Consider the following 15,758-nt stretch of genomic DNA (forward strand, 5'->3'; position numbering starts at 1 on the left):
GGCTGTTATAGTACCCATTAAATATCCTATTATAGCAGCCCAACTCACAGAGGCAAGCAGCATGGGAGCAAAAGTGGCTCTTACAAGCAGCACTAGGAAGCAATCCCACCCTGAGAAGCCACAGAGGGCAGATGAGGGAGACTGGCCGGGTGGGGTACACACCTGGCTGCCCCACCCAATAAAAGGAATTCTTTCACTAGGGGTCAGAACTCTCTCCTTTAATACCACCTAGATCTTTCCTGAGCCTGCTGACTTCTCAGCCTCAGTAACATTAAAGGCACACTGCAAATTTCTTGCTTTGAAATTTAGAAACAAATTTTATTTAAGATCTGAAATACAATTCCTAAAATATCAACTTCTCCAGAAAACCGTGGCTACACAATAATGCATTGCCTCTATCATGTTAGAACGTGCATTAGACTCAAATACAAAAACCATGAAACAAACCACCATCCTTCAACAATTTGAGCAAAGATAGAATGCCTAAGGAACAACATAGATGGACTTGCAGAGGATGGGCTGTTTTACTTCAAGCACCATAAAAAAAAGAGCACAAATGCATGGGTTTTCGGGTATATACATTAAGTTGAACCTTTGGCACTAGGAATCAGGGCATTTTTTTCACGTAGCATTAACACATATTAGAAAACTGTGTAGTGTCAAAGGGATAGAACCACCAGCATTCAAGCAATGTTGTCAACTAGGCAATAAAATGTTCTACTGAATGTTTCTTCTTTGTCTAATTACTGCGTACACTGGTAGCAACTTTGAAATGAGAAAAGGAGCTTGCACTCCTTTTATTTTCTGTTTAGAACAAAACAGAAAACAAACTGAAACATAAGCCCTGTTATACATTAACAATTTTAAAGAACATCAATTATACAAGAAAAAGACTAAGAACAAAAAGAGTGTTTACAGATACCAGACATAACAGTGAGTGGTCAGTAGACCCTCACAGGGCTTTGCGGTGGTACTCAGCAGAAGCCACTTTATAATCACTGGCAGTAAAGAGAGACGCAGCATTCTTTGCCAGATATTTTAGGAAATCATGCAAATAGCCCAACAATAATGCAAGGCTCTTCTCATCAAGGGGCGTGTATGCCAACATCGCTCCAATTCTTACAAATAATCTCAGTAGGTGTGGCGCCCCATAAACCTGGGACATCGGTGCATCAGGGTGAGCCAAGAGGATTTCGGCATACTGGGGCCTCTCAAATTTGTAGAGCAGCTGAGTGCCCAACATCACATTGAAATACTCTTTTATTCCTGCCACAACTTCATTAACTGCATACTCCTTATTATCAACATTTCCCTGCGATTTCTTGCAATTAGCATACTCTTCCAGAATGGCATCTACATTTTTCTTAGCAGGGAGTTGAAACAGCTGCTTCTGCCTGGTAACTAAGTCCCAGTCCTCAACAAGCCATGGTTTTAATTCTTCTGGAATCTTCACTTTAACTTCCATTCTATTCTTAAATGCCTCCTCACTTTCAACAGTGGGGTCTGCCCGGGCCCTTTTCTTCCGAGGTGGCTGAGGTGCTTCGCTGGTGCTGCCACCATCTCCGTTCCCAGGGGTCTTCTGTTTGTTCTTTCTTGTCTTCCTCACGGACCCTGAAGGGGGGTTCTCTGCAGAGCGACCCCCCCATCTGCCTGGTAGTGCTGCTTCCAGATTCTTCTGCTGGGGACCAGCTGTCTTCTTTCCCGAGGAGGCCCCTCTCATCTTACTTCTCTGCATGTTGCTTCTAGTTGGTTTTTTGAAGTTGTCTTCGTCTGCAGATTGTTGTCCACGAGTTTGAGAACCCTGCTTTCTGGAACTCATTCAACCCTGTTTTTATTCCAACCACTGTAATATATAAAGTATTTTACTTGGTTGTTTTCTATGGTGACCTTTAACACACCGTACTTCCTAAAAACCTATCAAAGCACAACACACGCTACTCTCTTGGAATTTGGATTTCAAATCCTATTTCAGGGCCAACGAATTAACTGTAAGTGACTTACTACCTCTTCTCTCTCTTTGATCCTCACTACCACCCACCCACTACTCTCAGCCCACCCAATCACTCATCAGACCTGCCCATAAATTAGCTTTTCAATGCCACTCAAAAGACAGGAATATAATTTTAGCAAAAGAATGAATTAAACTACAAAAGGCAGTGGAACTGAAACTCAAGACTTCTGAACAGGAAAATGACAAGATGAAAGAAACAAAGATTAACTTAGGTGGCTGGAGGCAAAATGAGTAACAGCAAAGGTTTTTCTGTAAGTCCAGTAGGCCTGAACTAAGCCGATGACAGAGTCAAGAGAAACTGAATATAGAACTTGGTAAATGAAGGAGAGGGAGGAGTCAAAGGTGCCTCCACAGTTTTAAGCCTGAGTAATTAATGAATTAATAAAAGCACTAATTTTTAATGGTTAGTTTGGAATCAGCAATAAAATAATAGGAAATAGGGTAATTCATCCATTCAGTTAGTCATCATACATTACTGCTTATCTGCTTCTGGACATGTACTATGCTAGGCGCTAGGGATTCGAATACCTAAAGTGACAATTATAAAACAACAAGGTTACTAAAGTGATAGTTATAGGCACAGAATATTTTCGGAGCAAACAAGAAATGCTACCGAACACCACTTTCACCAATAGCTTGTTGGAGGAGATAATAAATTGGTGAGGGATAAAGTCAGTGATGACTGCCAGGGTTTTGAGAATGGGTGATTAGGTCATAGTATTATCACCAAATGAGACTGCATCTAGAGGAGGAGGAAATGGATTAGAGAGGAAAGAAGTTCAGTACTAGATGTAGTAAGTGTGAGGTATGGAGTTAAACAAATGACTTTAAAGCTTAGGTGAGAGGTCAAAACCAGAAATGGAGATTTGAGAGTAATCATCATATAGCTGGGAGTAGAAGAAAAACTGAACCAAATACAGAATTCTGGAAAAACCTAAGAAACAATGGTATTTAAGGGGTGAGGAGAGAGAGAGAGAGAGAACAAATAAAACAAAAAGGTCAGAGCAGCCATATGAGAATTAGAAGAATGTTATTTTGGAAGCCAAAGTAGTTGAGAGTTTCAAGAAGGAAAAGAGATAATCTACACTGTAAAATGCAGCAGAGAGGGTTAGTGAGATAAAGATGAAAAAAGTGTTCTGTGATTCTTATGGTATGACAGATTAAACAAGTCCTTTGACTTACGTAATCCTCTTCCTTCTTTCCCTTCCAAAAACTCCTAGTGTTTTCCCAGATGGAATCTTACAGATCTTCTGGGATGTCTGGAGAGATGAGGTGGGAGACACAACCTAGAAAGGAAAGCAGACATCAGCAATGAAGATAAACTTTTCTGAAACACTGGGGGAAAAAATCTAATTTAAAAACATGTGGTTTACAATTGTGATATCAAAGAAAACACATGAGTTCTGCTGTTAGACATACTTCTACTTCAGTAAGGCTCTGCCATTTATGGGTTGTGAGGCTCTGGGAAAGATATGTAAGCTCTCTTAGCCTGTTTTTTCATCTATGGAATGTAGCAAATTACCCCTAGCCTTCACAGGTTCTTGTTAAGAATTTCATAAATATGATGTGGCTGAAAAGCTAGCACGGTACCGTGCAGGAGTACCTGCATATGTGAACATGGATACAAGGATGTTCACTGCAGTGGTGTTTGTAATACTAAAGAACTGGAAACAAATATTCTTCAACAGGGAAATGGTAATAGAAATTATTATGTATGCACACCATGGAAGAACATTCAAATGAATTAAGCAGAGATCCATGTACTGACATGGAAAGATGTTCAATTATACACTATTAGGTAAATAGGCAAGTTGCATAATAATGTGTACAAGAGGATCCCAGAGATAGCACAAGTGGAGAAATAACAATATTTTAGACAGTTTTTATGAACAGTGAGGTCCAATTTCTATGTTTTAAACTGACATGTATAAAAATACATAGGAAAGTTGGGAATTCCCTGGTGCTCCAGTGGTTAAGACTCCGCGCTTGCAATGCAGGGGGCCCGGGTTCGATCCCTGGTCAGCGAACTAGATCCCACATACCACAACTAAGAGCCTGCATGCCGCAACTAAAAAGATCCCGCACGCTGCAACTAAGACCCAGTGCAGCCAAATAAATAAATATTAAAAAATACACAGGAAAGTAACTAGATGAATAAACACACCATTAAAGCCAGGGTAACCTCGGGGAAAGAACGAGATATGATGGTGGGCAAGCCTTAAACCAGGTTTCTCTGGTAACAATTTTAACCCACAGAAAAAAAGCCCTTTTGCCAATTGCTAGCCCCTAAGATTATGTGGGCTGGTGTCAGGGAATCCCTGAAGAGGAAATGAGGTGAGAAATGCCAGAAAACTAGAGCTGTGAATCAGGGAAGCCAGTTATTGGCAGAGAGGCCTGGGTTCTATCACTAAGCAAATGATATCCTCTGACAGAACACAAAGCTCTCAGCAGAATCAGAGCAAAGGTGCTCCTCAGAGAGCATCAAGATCTGTGAATACAGACACTGACCCTCTGGGAATCAGAAACTTTCTGGCTGAGAGGGATATATAGACACATCCTGTGAAGGATCAGAGAGTGGCTGGTGTTTCATGGCATTATATTGTAAGCTACCAAGCTTACAGTGTTTCTAAAAAAAATTTGTGACTGCGACAGATGGGACGCAGTATGTGAGGATATCAGAGAATTTAGTTAAGTTATATAGGTGAAATCCAGAAAACCTACCTGGGGGTTAATAATGGGCAGACCTTCCACAAAACAAGGGTATAGTTAAAATAGCAACTAAAGAAAGCAGGATGACCCAGTGCCAGCCAGACTGTAAAACACACAGAAGTAGAGCCAGGCTGCATAGGAACTCTTTTGGAAGTCACACTGGTCATCAGCAATTCCTTAGTGAGGAACTTGAGAATGATCCCTGAACCTACTGTATATCCTTGGCATTGATTACATATATTTATGCACAAGAAAATTACAACAAGGAATTCTACCTGGCTCTCATTAAGTGGGTGAGTTTCATCTTTCTCTACAAATTCTATTTTTCATATAAAGTCCCAAGTTGAACGAAATACCTGACATGGTACAGAAAAATACCCACACGAGTCAAGACTTTTGCCCAGACTTAATAAAGCCAGGAAAGCAGCCTTTCTGAGAATTGTCTCAGTACCTTTATTTTTATCTGAGTATCCTACAGATCAAGCAACCATTACTACCTGGAGTAGGAAGCCAAATATCAAACGGAGGGAAGACCCATCCTTTTGATGTCTGGCTCCTACTTGTAATACAGATTTATGGAGTTTCATTAGGTCACTGTACTTTGTACCTCCCTTCCTAGCTTACATCATTCCATGGCTTGGTGGCAGACGTGCTGTGCATATTCATTAAAAACGTTAGCACTATATATTGCTTTGAGCTGTTTTAAACTTCAAATCTGCCAGTTTTTGACTTTATTAACATCGTTTACTGGCTTTGTATACCCACTCTTAACTCCAGTCATGCTTCCTCCCTTCATCTCCCTCATCTAAATATCACGAAAGTCCCATTTCCTCTTTAAATTTCCTAACTACTCTAGCCCACCTTTCACTCCCATCGCCAGTATCATATGAAGCCGTTAGTACTCCACAGCTTAGTATTTAAATGTTTCATGTGTTAGTTTTGCTTATGGAACTACATCATTAACCTCCATTTGCCATAGGTCTTGTGTAATATGTATCTTGTGCTTTTTGCAGTAGCACTTAGGTCCCTGGTGGGTATGGTATATATTAGTGAATCAGTGAGGTGATTCAACACATGGGGAAAATGGAAGCACAAATTAGGGACGACAGTCATCAAATATTTTTCCACTTGTTCCCTACAGGTCAGCTCTAGGGTATGCCAGATATTGAGAAAACACATCCGTATGTTTGCCTTAGTTTTCTATCTTCAATTTCTGTGTAAATACTCTGAGGTAACCTCATCCTGGTATTAAATCAGATTTTCACTTAAAAAAACTTGCTATTACAACGGATCATTTCCCCATGTTAGTAAGGTTATAATATACATACATCTTGAGAGCTGTAGGAGATCCACCAAATGGGCATACTTTAATTTACTTAACCACCCCCTTTCTGGAAAGTGACCCTCCCCCTCAATCTATCCTGTAAGTAAAATATCTTTTGCCCTCATTATTCCTTTAAGATTCCCAGATGCAGATTTAGTAGGTTAAGAGGTAATATGTTGCCAAATTACTTTCCCCACAAGTTGTACCAATTTTCAACCTCACAACTCTGGTCGGCACCGGCTATCCAGCACTGTAAATCTGACAAGGAAAATGGGTGTTTATCTACTCGGCTTGTATTTCTTATTAGTGGTTTTGACATTTAAAAAATGTGTTCCCTGGCCAGTTATATTTTGTCCTCTACCCATTCATTTTGAGTTGGTTCTTAATGAGTTTAACATTTACAGTTGTTTATCAATTGTCATATTGGGCAAATATTTCCCCTAGTTTAGTGTCTGATAAGATTAAGATTTGTATGATGAAATATGTGGTTTTTCCTTCCATTAAGCTTAAAGACTAAGATGACATTTTAATGGATTTGTTTATATTTTAATTCCTTAATCCACCCAGAAATTATTTAAATTGTGAACTGAAAATCTATATTCCTCCCGCCCGAGTAATTAATTTTGTGGTAGTATTTGAGTAATAGTTCCTTTACGTAATTATAAATACCAGAATATATAAAGATGTGGGCATTCTCCCCTCCCCACCTCCCCTCCCCACCTCAATCCCAGAATGAGTGTGTATGCTTTCAAATCTTTTTATGTACACATTCACACAAAAACCTACCTTTAAAACTAAATGTGTCTGTTCATATTGTGAATATGTATCATGCATTTACTTGATTTGTCTTGACAAATGTGAGATACATATTGCTCCCCACCTTTTCTCACTTTATCACGGCCATCTATATCCACACATACCTAGCTCATTCTTTTTAATATCTGCATCATTCTATAATCTCCACATAATGTAATTTAACCAGCCCCATATAAATGAACATTTAGGTTTCCAATACTTCATTACTATAGAAATGGTGTAACAGACATCAGTGTACAGACCTATCAGCATGTTAGGTAATTATTCAGGACATTCTCAGCAGTGGAACTGCGCAAAGGATCTGCTTATTTACAACTTTGATGACATAGAGGCAAATTAATTTGTAAAGAGCTGTTTTAATTTGTACTCCCAGCAAAGACGTTAAAGTTCATTCACCCACACCTTCAGCAACACTGGATAAACATCTTTTTGGGAAAAAAATTGGGGGGTCCAATCTAGTATGTAGTAAGAGGTTTTTATTTGCATTTGTGTGATACTGAGCATACCTTCAGACATTCATATGTATCTTTTTCTTATGTAAATATTTATCCTCATTTCTACTAGGTTGTTTTGCCTCTTTTATTGACTTCTAATAATTAAATACTAAGGTTTTTTGGTATGTTGGAAATATTTTTTCCAAATTGTCATTTTTCTTCTAAGTGGGTCTCTCTGTGTGTATAAGAAACACAAATGTGTCAACAACCTTTTCCTTTGTGAACTTTGGCATGTCATGCCGGGGGAAAATGCTCCCAAATCAGTATTCTAAATGACTTCCTATATTATTTCTCAGTATTTTTATAGTTTCTTCCAAATATACAGCTAATTTTTCCTAGTATTAATTATTAGAGCCTATCCTTTCCCCACTGATTTGAATTGCTTATTTATAACATTCTAAATTCCTAGAGTTCTACGGGTCTTTTAAGGTACTCTCTTCCCAATGATTTTTGATTATTCAATTTTTAAAGGTATCACTGTTTCTAGGTCATCTGTTCTGTCACAGTGATGTCTGTTCTCACACCAGTATCAACACTGGTTTAATCATCATAGTTTAAAGACATAAATATTGCCCTGGAATAACATTTGTACATGGGTTCCAAGGATGTTTGATGCAGTATAATTTGAAACAGCAAAACACTGGAGTCAACCTAGAGGACTATCAATAGTGATTTGGCAAAACAAAACGTGGTTTATCCATTACATGGACTATAATGCTAGTTAAAGGAATGCCACTGTGAATGGAATCAGAACTCTATGAATGGACGTGAAGACATCCAAGACAATTTGTTGAATAAAAATAAGTTGCAAAACAATACCTATAATGTGACACCATATTTATGTAAAAGAAAACACAAAACAATATTTTATATGTATCCATATACATTTTTTAAACAGGTACATAATTAGAGATCTCGAAGGAAATAGAACTGATAATAGTGGTTAACTCTGGGGAGAGTAAGAGAATTGGAGGTATGAGAAAAGGAGACCTGGGCCTACTCCGTAATATTTTAGCTTTTTACGTTACAAGGAGACTGATTCACATGATCAATTATGTGACTAAAGATTTATATTAAAATACACATATTTAAAATTCATAATGATTTTCTGATGTATTCTTATCCATGGTTCTAACACACAGCTAGACTTTTCAGTTAATTATCATTGTATGTCGTATACTTTGTAGGCATTCCATTTGAACTGGTTTCCTTACCCCCTTCTAGGTTCTGCCCATCCTCAGAGGCCCTGGTCAAGGTCCTTTTCCTCCTTGAGGCTTTCTCCATTTCAGGCTACATTGACCCTTGTCTTCTCTGAGCTGCTACTGGCCTAACAGTACACCTCCCTCCCTTTCACCTTTAATCATTCTCCAAATGGCCTCCCGTAAAGGGGTTCTGTGCCTACCCATCTGTTGCATCTTTCCCACCAGGAAAGTGCCCTTCTCTGCAACCTAGCTTTCAGAAGAACAAAAAGTAAAAAGGAAAATATCGTGACTCCATGGGAAAATAAAGCTGTCAAGAGACTGAAAAACCTTCCTTCATCTCCTCATGCAAGTGATGGGCCATTCAGGAATACAGACTCCAAATGCTGACATTTTTGTGTATGAATGTGTCAGAAGTGAGTTTGAACAATATCTCCAACAGTTTGTTGGAATAAACCTTTAAATGCATATACACCATGTCAGTTACATTTACATCAATTCTGGATCTTGGAACACTTCCTTTAACAGATATTTTTTGAGTCTGAGACAAAAGAGGAATGATATAAAAGTTGTTAGCAGACTGAATATGGTTATGATTTGCTAGTTAAAATTATAGCTCCTGGAAATTCCCTTATAAATAAATACGATCAACATACTCAATATCTTTCTAGATTGTTAGGGTAAGTCAGAAGTTATAATTTCAGAATTCAGTTCTAGTAGTAACTGCTGCTTCTGGAAAATCAGGAGAGAAACCAACAGTATTATTATTTTTTACAACTCTAAAAAGGTATCCACTGCTTTTATTAACATGTGTGTGCACATGTGCACGTGTGTATAAAACAGGATGAAGCAGAAGGACTAAGAGTCATAATTATTAAATCAAACACTTATATGTGCCAAACAATGTCCTGTATTTTACATGTAATTCCCTCAACAATCCGATGAAGTAGGAACTGTTATTATCTTTATTTTACATATGAGGAAATTTAGAGCCAAAGCGAGTAAGTATCTTGCCCAGGATCACACAATAAGTGGCAGAGCCAGGATTTATATTCAGGAAGTCAGTATTTGCTCTTAACCACTAAATTATGCTGCATATGGGATGCCACAAAGTAAAAAAAAAAAAAAAAAAAAGATGTATGGCGCTAACTAGAGGGGATCAATTACAGTATCTTTTATCAAGGAATGTAAAATTATACAGCCCTCTGTTGTTTAGGCACTTTCTATATTGGAAGAACAAATGGACTTAGCTCCATCCTTCCCTTCTTATAAATGTAGAGTGCTTTCCTAGACAGGCGCTTATTAATCCTCAAAATATTCCTGGACAGTTAGGAAGGTTATGTGGAATTATCTTGTTTGCAAATTGAGGCCAGGAGAAGGGAGGCACTTACCCAAGACTCTGTAATTAGGGATGTTCTGCAATCAGGATCAGATCTTCTGATCCTCACTATTCAGCAAACTTAGCTTTTCTGATGGTAGCCTAGAAGGTCAAACAAGGGGACAGGAAAGGACATAAAATAAAAAGATATGAGATGAATGTTTTCTTTTCCATCAATGCATTTTATCACACACAAAGGACACCAAAACTGATAAATAATGTACAAGTGTTTTTTTCCTTTCTTGTGGTTACATTTTCAAATTTACCTTATTGTACATTTACCCTGATTTTTGATAAAGTAATTTGTTTTTGCTTTTTTAAAGTACTTTTTATTAAGGATAATTTCAAATGGATAAAAATGTAGGGGGAATAATATTATAAACCTATGCGAATGTATAACCCAGCTTCAACAATTACCAACTGAAGGCCATCTTGTTTTATCTATAACCCCACCCACTGCTCCCCCCCACTCCGTTTTTTTCAAGCTCACTGAAGAGCTGACTTTCTGTATTTTATTATGGAAATTTTCAAACATATACCAAGGTAGACAGAATAATATAAGGAATCCCATATGGCCATCACTCAGCTTAAACGGTTAACTTAGGGCCAATTTTGTTTCATCTATACCCCTCCCCACTTCCCCCTACCGCTGATCTTATTTTGAAGCAAATCCTAGATATCAACGTATTTTGAAGCCAATCCGAGACATTTTATTATTTAATGCATATTTTCGTATATTATCTCTACAAGCTAAAGACAATTTGAAAACATAACCACAATACCATTACAACGTCTAAAACATCGTCATTAATTCCTTAAAAAACATCAAATATCGAATCCGTCTTCAAAATTTCCCGATGCGTGTTAAACATTTTTTTTTTTATAGTTGGTGTGTCCGAATCAGGATCCAAACAAGGCCTACTCCTCGCATGCGGTTCACCTCCAGCTCGCTCTCATTCTCCATCTCTCCCCACCCCCAAGCCGCTTTTTTTTTTAAACTTTTCAATATGGAAAATTCCAATCCCCGCTATTTTGAGGTAATTCCCAAATAAATTATTTCATCGGTAAAGACTGATACGTCTCTCTTATATCTCGAATTTCTACTAGGGAAGGGGGTGATGGGCAGGAAAAGCACTGTAATGAACGACTTTACATAATTTTATGGTTTTTCTCATTCTATTACCCGGGTTTTTCTCTCCACAATAATAGCTAATATCTTCCGGAGCCAGGCTTCGTATTAAGTTATTATACGTACTCTATTACCTCGCTTTCGTATATTACACGCACTAATATACAGCACACGCCTCGGAGGCACACGTCTCTGAGGTAGATACTATTATTATCACCACTTTACAAACATGGAAACCGAGACGCAGAAAGAACAGCAGCCAGCCCAAGCTGGGCGTTGGCGAGTAGGAATTTGAATCTAGCTCTGCCAGATTGTAAAGCCATTAGTTAACCTTGTCTATATACGCGACGATAAGAGGAAATCGTCAACCCTTTCTCCCCACCCCCACCCCGAAACCTGAAACGAGAATCCAGCTCTTTCCAGCAGCCGACGTGTGATCACTGCCGACCCTCCAACCTCCATAGTAAAGCCAGGTTTCTCTGGCAACTGATATCCATAGGCAGACACGTCACCCTGGAGGCGGGTTTATGCCCTCCAGCCAGTCACAATCGTCTTGTCTAAGTTTTAGAATGTTCTATAACCAAATGATTGGACGAAGCCCACCACGTCAACAATGACACTTCGCCGCAGTAAAGGCGGGTGCTAGCAGCCTGCTTCTTCACGGGTAAGGCTTGAAGCAAACCAGTCACCTTCCTCCTTTAGTGCGGGCTCTGGCCAATGACGTTCGCTCTCTTAGGTCCTTAGCCCGCCCTCCAAAAGCGCGACAGGAGTTGGGTCATAAGTCTATAGGGCAGGGTGTTCACGTGGCCTACTTTCACGACCCAGAGTTCCCCAGACCAGAGGGGTTTTTTTTGTTTTTTTTTCCTGCAGGGAGGCATTATGGGTTTTTTTTTTTCCACTGGGAAAGGAAGTGTCTACGTGGCCTGCGGAAACAGGATGGGCGGAAATGAGCTAAGGTTCCCGCGAGTGGGGAAGCGCTAGGTCAAATCTGGGGCCACGCCCCCGAACCTGTTGCACAACTCTTGGAGGAAAAAAAAATAAGGTAGAGTGGGGGTTTCGATGTGTGTGCGAGTTGGGGTGCGGGGGGGCTCTGCGGGCGCGCAGTGTCAGGGCGTCTGCGCGCAGGCGAGCCCACGTGGCCTTGGGCTTTCCGTGTGCGTGAACGCCAGGCCTCGTGGCGCTGGAGGTAGCTGGTGTGCGCAGGCGTGCGCCCCTAGCGTTGGGGCCGGTGTGTGTCCCGAAGCGGGTGCATGTGCGTGTGTGCGCGCGTAGGTGCGCGCGCTCAACGGATCGTTTTCTACTTTTGTGTATGTTATTCTCAGGAAAAGGAAAATTAAGTAATTAAGGTAAGGCGACCGTAACTGAGATAAAGGGTCTTAGCTAGAAATATTTCGGTGTCCCCTATCGATTTAATTTTAGACCCTAAAAATACACTTTCTTCCCACGTCTTTCTCCACGTGAAAATCCTGTTCTAAACCGTAGCCCTCCAGCGGTGAAGAGCCAAACCCTCCCATTCTCATATTAGCAATTCCAAGAAGCAGCTTCTTTGCTGTTCCCTAATAGCCTTCCCCTCCAACCCCCGCTCCCTCCGCCCTCCCCTCTTCAAGTTGCTTCCATTTCTCCTGGCACAATTTTCTGCTGAGAATATCTATATACGACAGACTTCCCCTCCACTAGGGACTCCGAATTTCTGTGGGGGCTGAGGTTCTCTTACCTTTTTGTCCTGATCTCCACGCAGAGTGCTCTTCAGGCAAGTACGCACTCTTAATTTTCCAGAAAGTTCTCTGGGTGAGGTTTATACCTTTTGAGTTTGCCACTAGATGCCGCCAAATTCCAGCAAAGGATTGGCTGTTTGGTCCCTGGAATTATGGGATCCCCCCCTTTTCTGATTTGTTGAACTCTCCAATCTATAGAGATCGTATATATCTTTCATTGCTAGGGAAAAATCAAATTAACTTCTGTTACTAGCCCTACAAGGCAGGGGACTATGGCCCTTGATTCAAATGTTTTACCTCATTTCTTTCCTTCTTTCCTCCTTAAAAAAATCCTCCCCCCATCTCTCTCTTCTTTCCTACTTGCCTTTTGCGGGTGCGGGGGGTGGTCAGAAGTGATAAATGACCCCAGGCACCAATGCTGATGAGATTCTAACCCTTTCTGTGGGGTTAAGATCTTCTCTTCAAATGCTGCCCCCCAACAAAGGGAAAATATAGATGGCTGTTTTGTCAGTAAAGATGTTTCTCTTTATTGGACTTGGACCCTGGTATTGAAAGTGATCTTTTTACTTTTGAAATTACGATTAGATATGTGTGTTTTCACCCTATTTTCTGTAGCGGTCCTGTTAAACTATTGTTTTTGGAGTCAGAGGCCTAATTTTATTTTTTTGTTTTTGTTTTTGTATTTGTTTTGCGGTACGCGGGCCTGTCACTGTTGTGGCCTCTCCTGTTGCAGAGCACAGGCTCCGGACGCGCAGGCTCAGCGGCCATGGCTCACTGGCCCAGCCACTCCGCGGCACGTGGGATCCTCCCGGACCGGGGCACAAGCCCGTGTGCCCTGCATCGGCAGGCAGACTCTCAACCACTGCGCCACCAGGGAAGCCCAGAGGCCTAATTTTAAACCCCATTCCACACTTACTAGTTCTGAGAACCTGGGATTAATGTTCTGTGATCCTCAGTTTTTTTCATGCTTTCTATATTTTAGATGCTGTGTCATATCATTCACATGGATATTCTTTTATTCTTCACAAAATCCTTATTAGATGCATACTAATAAATGAACATCAAACAACAAAAGTTATACCTCTTTCAGTTATAGATCTTACACATGTGTGCATGCATGCATGTGTGTGCTCATGAACACACACATACAAGCACACACCCGGAAAGGGCAGGATTTAGAGCAGAAGTCCTCAAAGTGTTTCCCAGACACACCAATAGCATCATTATCACCTTTTGGGAAGTTGTCAGAAATTTAGATTCTCACCTCCAACCTAATTAATCAGAAATTCTAGGAGTAGGTAGCGTTTGGCTATCTGTTATAACAAACTGTTATGGTGATCCCAATGCACACTGAAGTTAAAAGCACTGCTTTGGAGGGCAGAAATACAATGCTTATTTTTGTACACTCCACTAGAGGGTACTACAGAATGTAAAGCAAAATAATAAATGCTGTATATGTTTTATTGAGACACCCTGCGTGATATCTGTCCCGTTTCACAGATTAAAAACTATTGTGAAGAGGTGCCTTTTATTTTCTCAGTGCATACAAAAGTTTGGGAACCAGAATTGAACTTTACCTGTCCTTTGAGCCCAAGCCTTTGACAGTACTATGTTGTTCAGCCACAGTAGCTTGTCTTTCTGGGCCTCAAAATGCATCACAGACACCTTGTTCCCTGTCTTGGCTAACGTTGACTAGAGCATCAAGAAGAGGGCAGGGAAGCAAACCAAATAAATGGAAGTATTTTGATGATTTCATACCTTCCCTCATCTCCATTCTATAATAAAATATCACATGAAAGCTCATAAGTGTTTCCTTTCTTGCTTTTATATTTCCCAAGTGCTCTCTACCCTACAGTTATCTTTTTTAGTTTATGTCTAAACCTCTTCTATGTGTGGGGGAGGAAAAAGGATGGTGAGGAAAGACAGTTGTTGAAAGCGACACACTATACAGCTCTAACCCATTTATCTCAACAATAAGCCTATAAATTAGGTGATAATTATCCTTATTTTATAGATGATGAAAGTGAGTTCTAGAGACTATAATTATTTCTCTTTGGTTATGTAACTTGTAAGTAGTAGAGCCTAGGTAATTCCTGGTGTATCTGACAGTACTACCCTGCTAAACTTTCTACTCCTTGTTTTGAATCTGATTTAGTTATCTACTATTTTATGTGACTTTCAGCAAGTTCTTTAATTTTTCTGAGCCTCAGTTTCAACATATAGTAAATGGGAACAAATATTCCTGCTTCATAATCTTAGAGCTGCAGTATCCAATACAGTAACCACTAGACACGTAGGTATTTAAATTTGAATTAGTTAAATTTAAGTAAAATTAAAAATTTAGTTCTTCAGTTGCACTAACCGCATTTCAAGGGCTCAGTAGCTACTTATGGCTAGTGTTAGTACCAAATTAGATATCAACAAATATAGAACATTCCCACCATCAGAAAGTTTTATGGGACAGTGCTGATTTAGTGTATATAAGGTATGTAAAAGGGCCTAGCTTAGTGTATATTTCATGGCAGGTGCCCAAGAAAAGTAATTTCTTCTGCTCTTGCCTTTCAGCGTCAGAGCTAGGTATATTCTCCTGTTTTATTGATGGGGTCCGGAGAGGGGAGTAACTTACCCAATATACTATATAACAGGGGATATATCTGGCATTGGGACCCACGTCTCCTGACTCTCCCTCCAATATTCTGTCTGGTAGACCTGTCCTTATGCTCTACTGAGTGAGGTCCTAAGGCCACGGGTGTGAATAATGTGAATTAAATTTGGAGTCAGGGTAGTAGCAGAAAAAGACATAGGAACTGAATGCCTCCTATGTGCCAGGCAGCACTATGCTCAGCTCTTCACATCAATTGTCTTAGTGACTCCTCAGTGAAGCCCAGAGAAGTTAAATATTTACTCAAGTTGCCAACTAGTAAACAACAGACCAAAGATTCAGACTTCTCTGTGACTTCAGAGCCCATGTTTTTTCCCATTA

General features: G+C 39.9%; 1 protein-coding gene across 3 annotated transcripts; it reads right to left on the minus strand.

Annotated features, from left to right (window-relative positions):
• Positions 1–289: 289 nt before the first annotated feature.
• MORF4L2 (mortality factor 4 like 2) lies at positions 290–12,838 on the minus strand. 3 transcript variants are annotated; one of them, XM_012539352.3, is made up of 4 exons: positions 12,775–12,838; positions 9,945–10,033; positions 3,194–3,297; positions 290–1,843 (listed from the first exon to the last, which is right to left on the minus strand). In XM_012539352.3, exon 4 carries the CDS (start codon positions 1,817–1,819, stop codon positions 953–955), a length of 867 nt encoding a protein of 288 aa, XP_012394806.1. In that variant the 5' UTR covers positions 1,820–1,843; positions 3,194–3,297; positions 9,945–10,033; positions 12,775–12,838; the 3' UTR covers positions 290–952. The 3 variants fall into 3 exon arrangements, with proteins under 3 accessions (XP_012394806.1, XP_033273613.1, XP_033273611.1); XM_033417722.2 differs by lacking the exon at positions 12,775–12,838 and adding an exon at positions 11,457–11,724; XM_033417720.2 differs by lacking the exon at positions 12,775–12,838 and adding an exon at positions 11,195–11,446.
• Between the last annotated feature and the right edge of the window lie 2,920 nt (positions 12,839–15,758).

The sequence above is a fragment of the Orcinus orca genome, chromosome X (genome assembly GCF_937001465.1).
Source record: "Orcinus orca chromosome X, mOrcOrc1.1, whole genome shotgun sequence".
Taxonomy (NCBI): Eukaryota; Metazoa; Chordata; class Mammalia; order Artiodactyla; family Delphinidae; genus Orcinus; species Orcinus orca.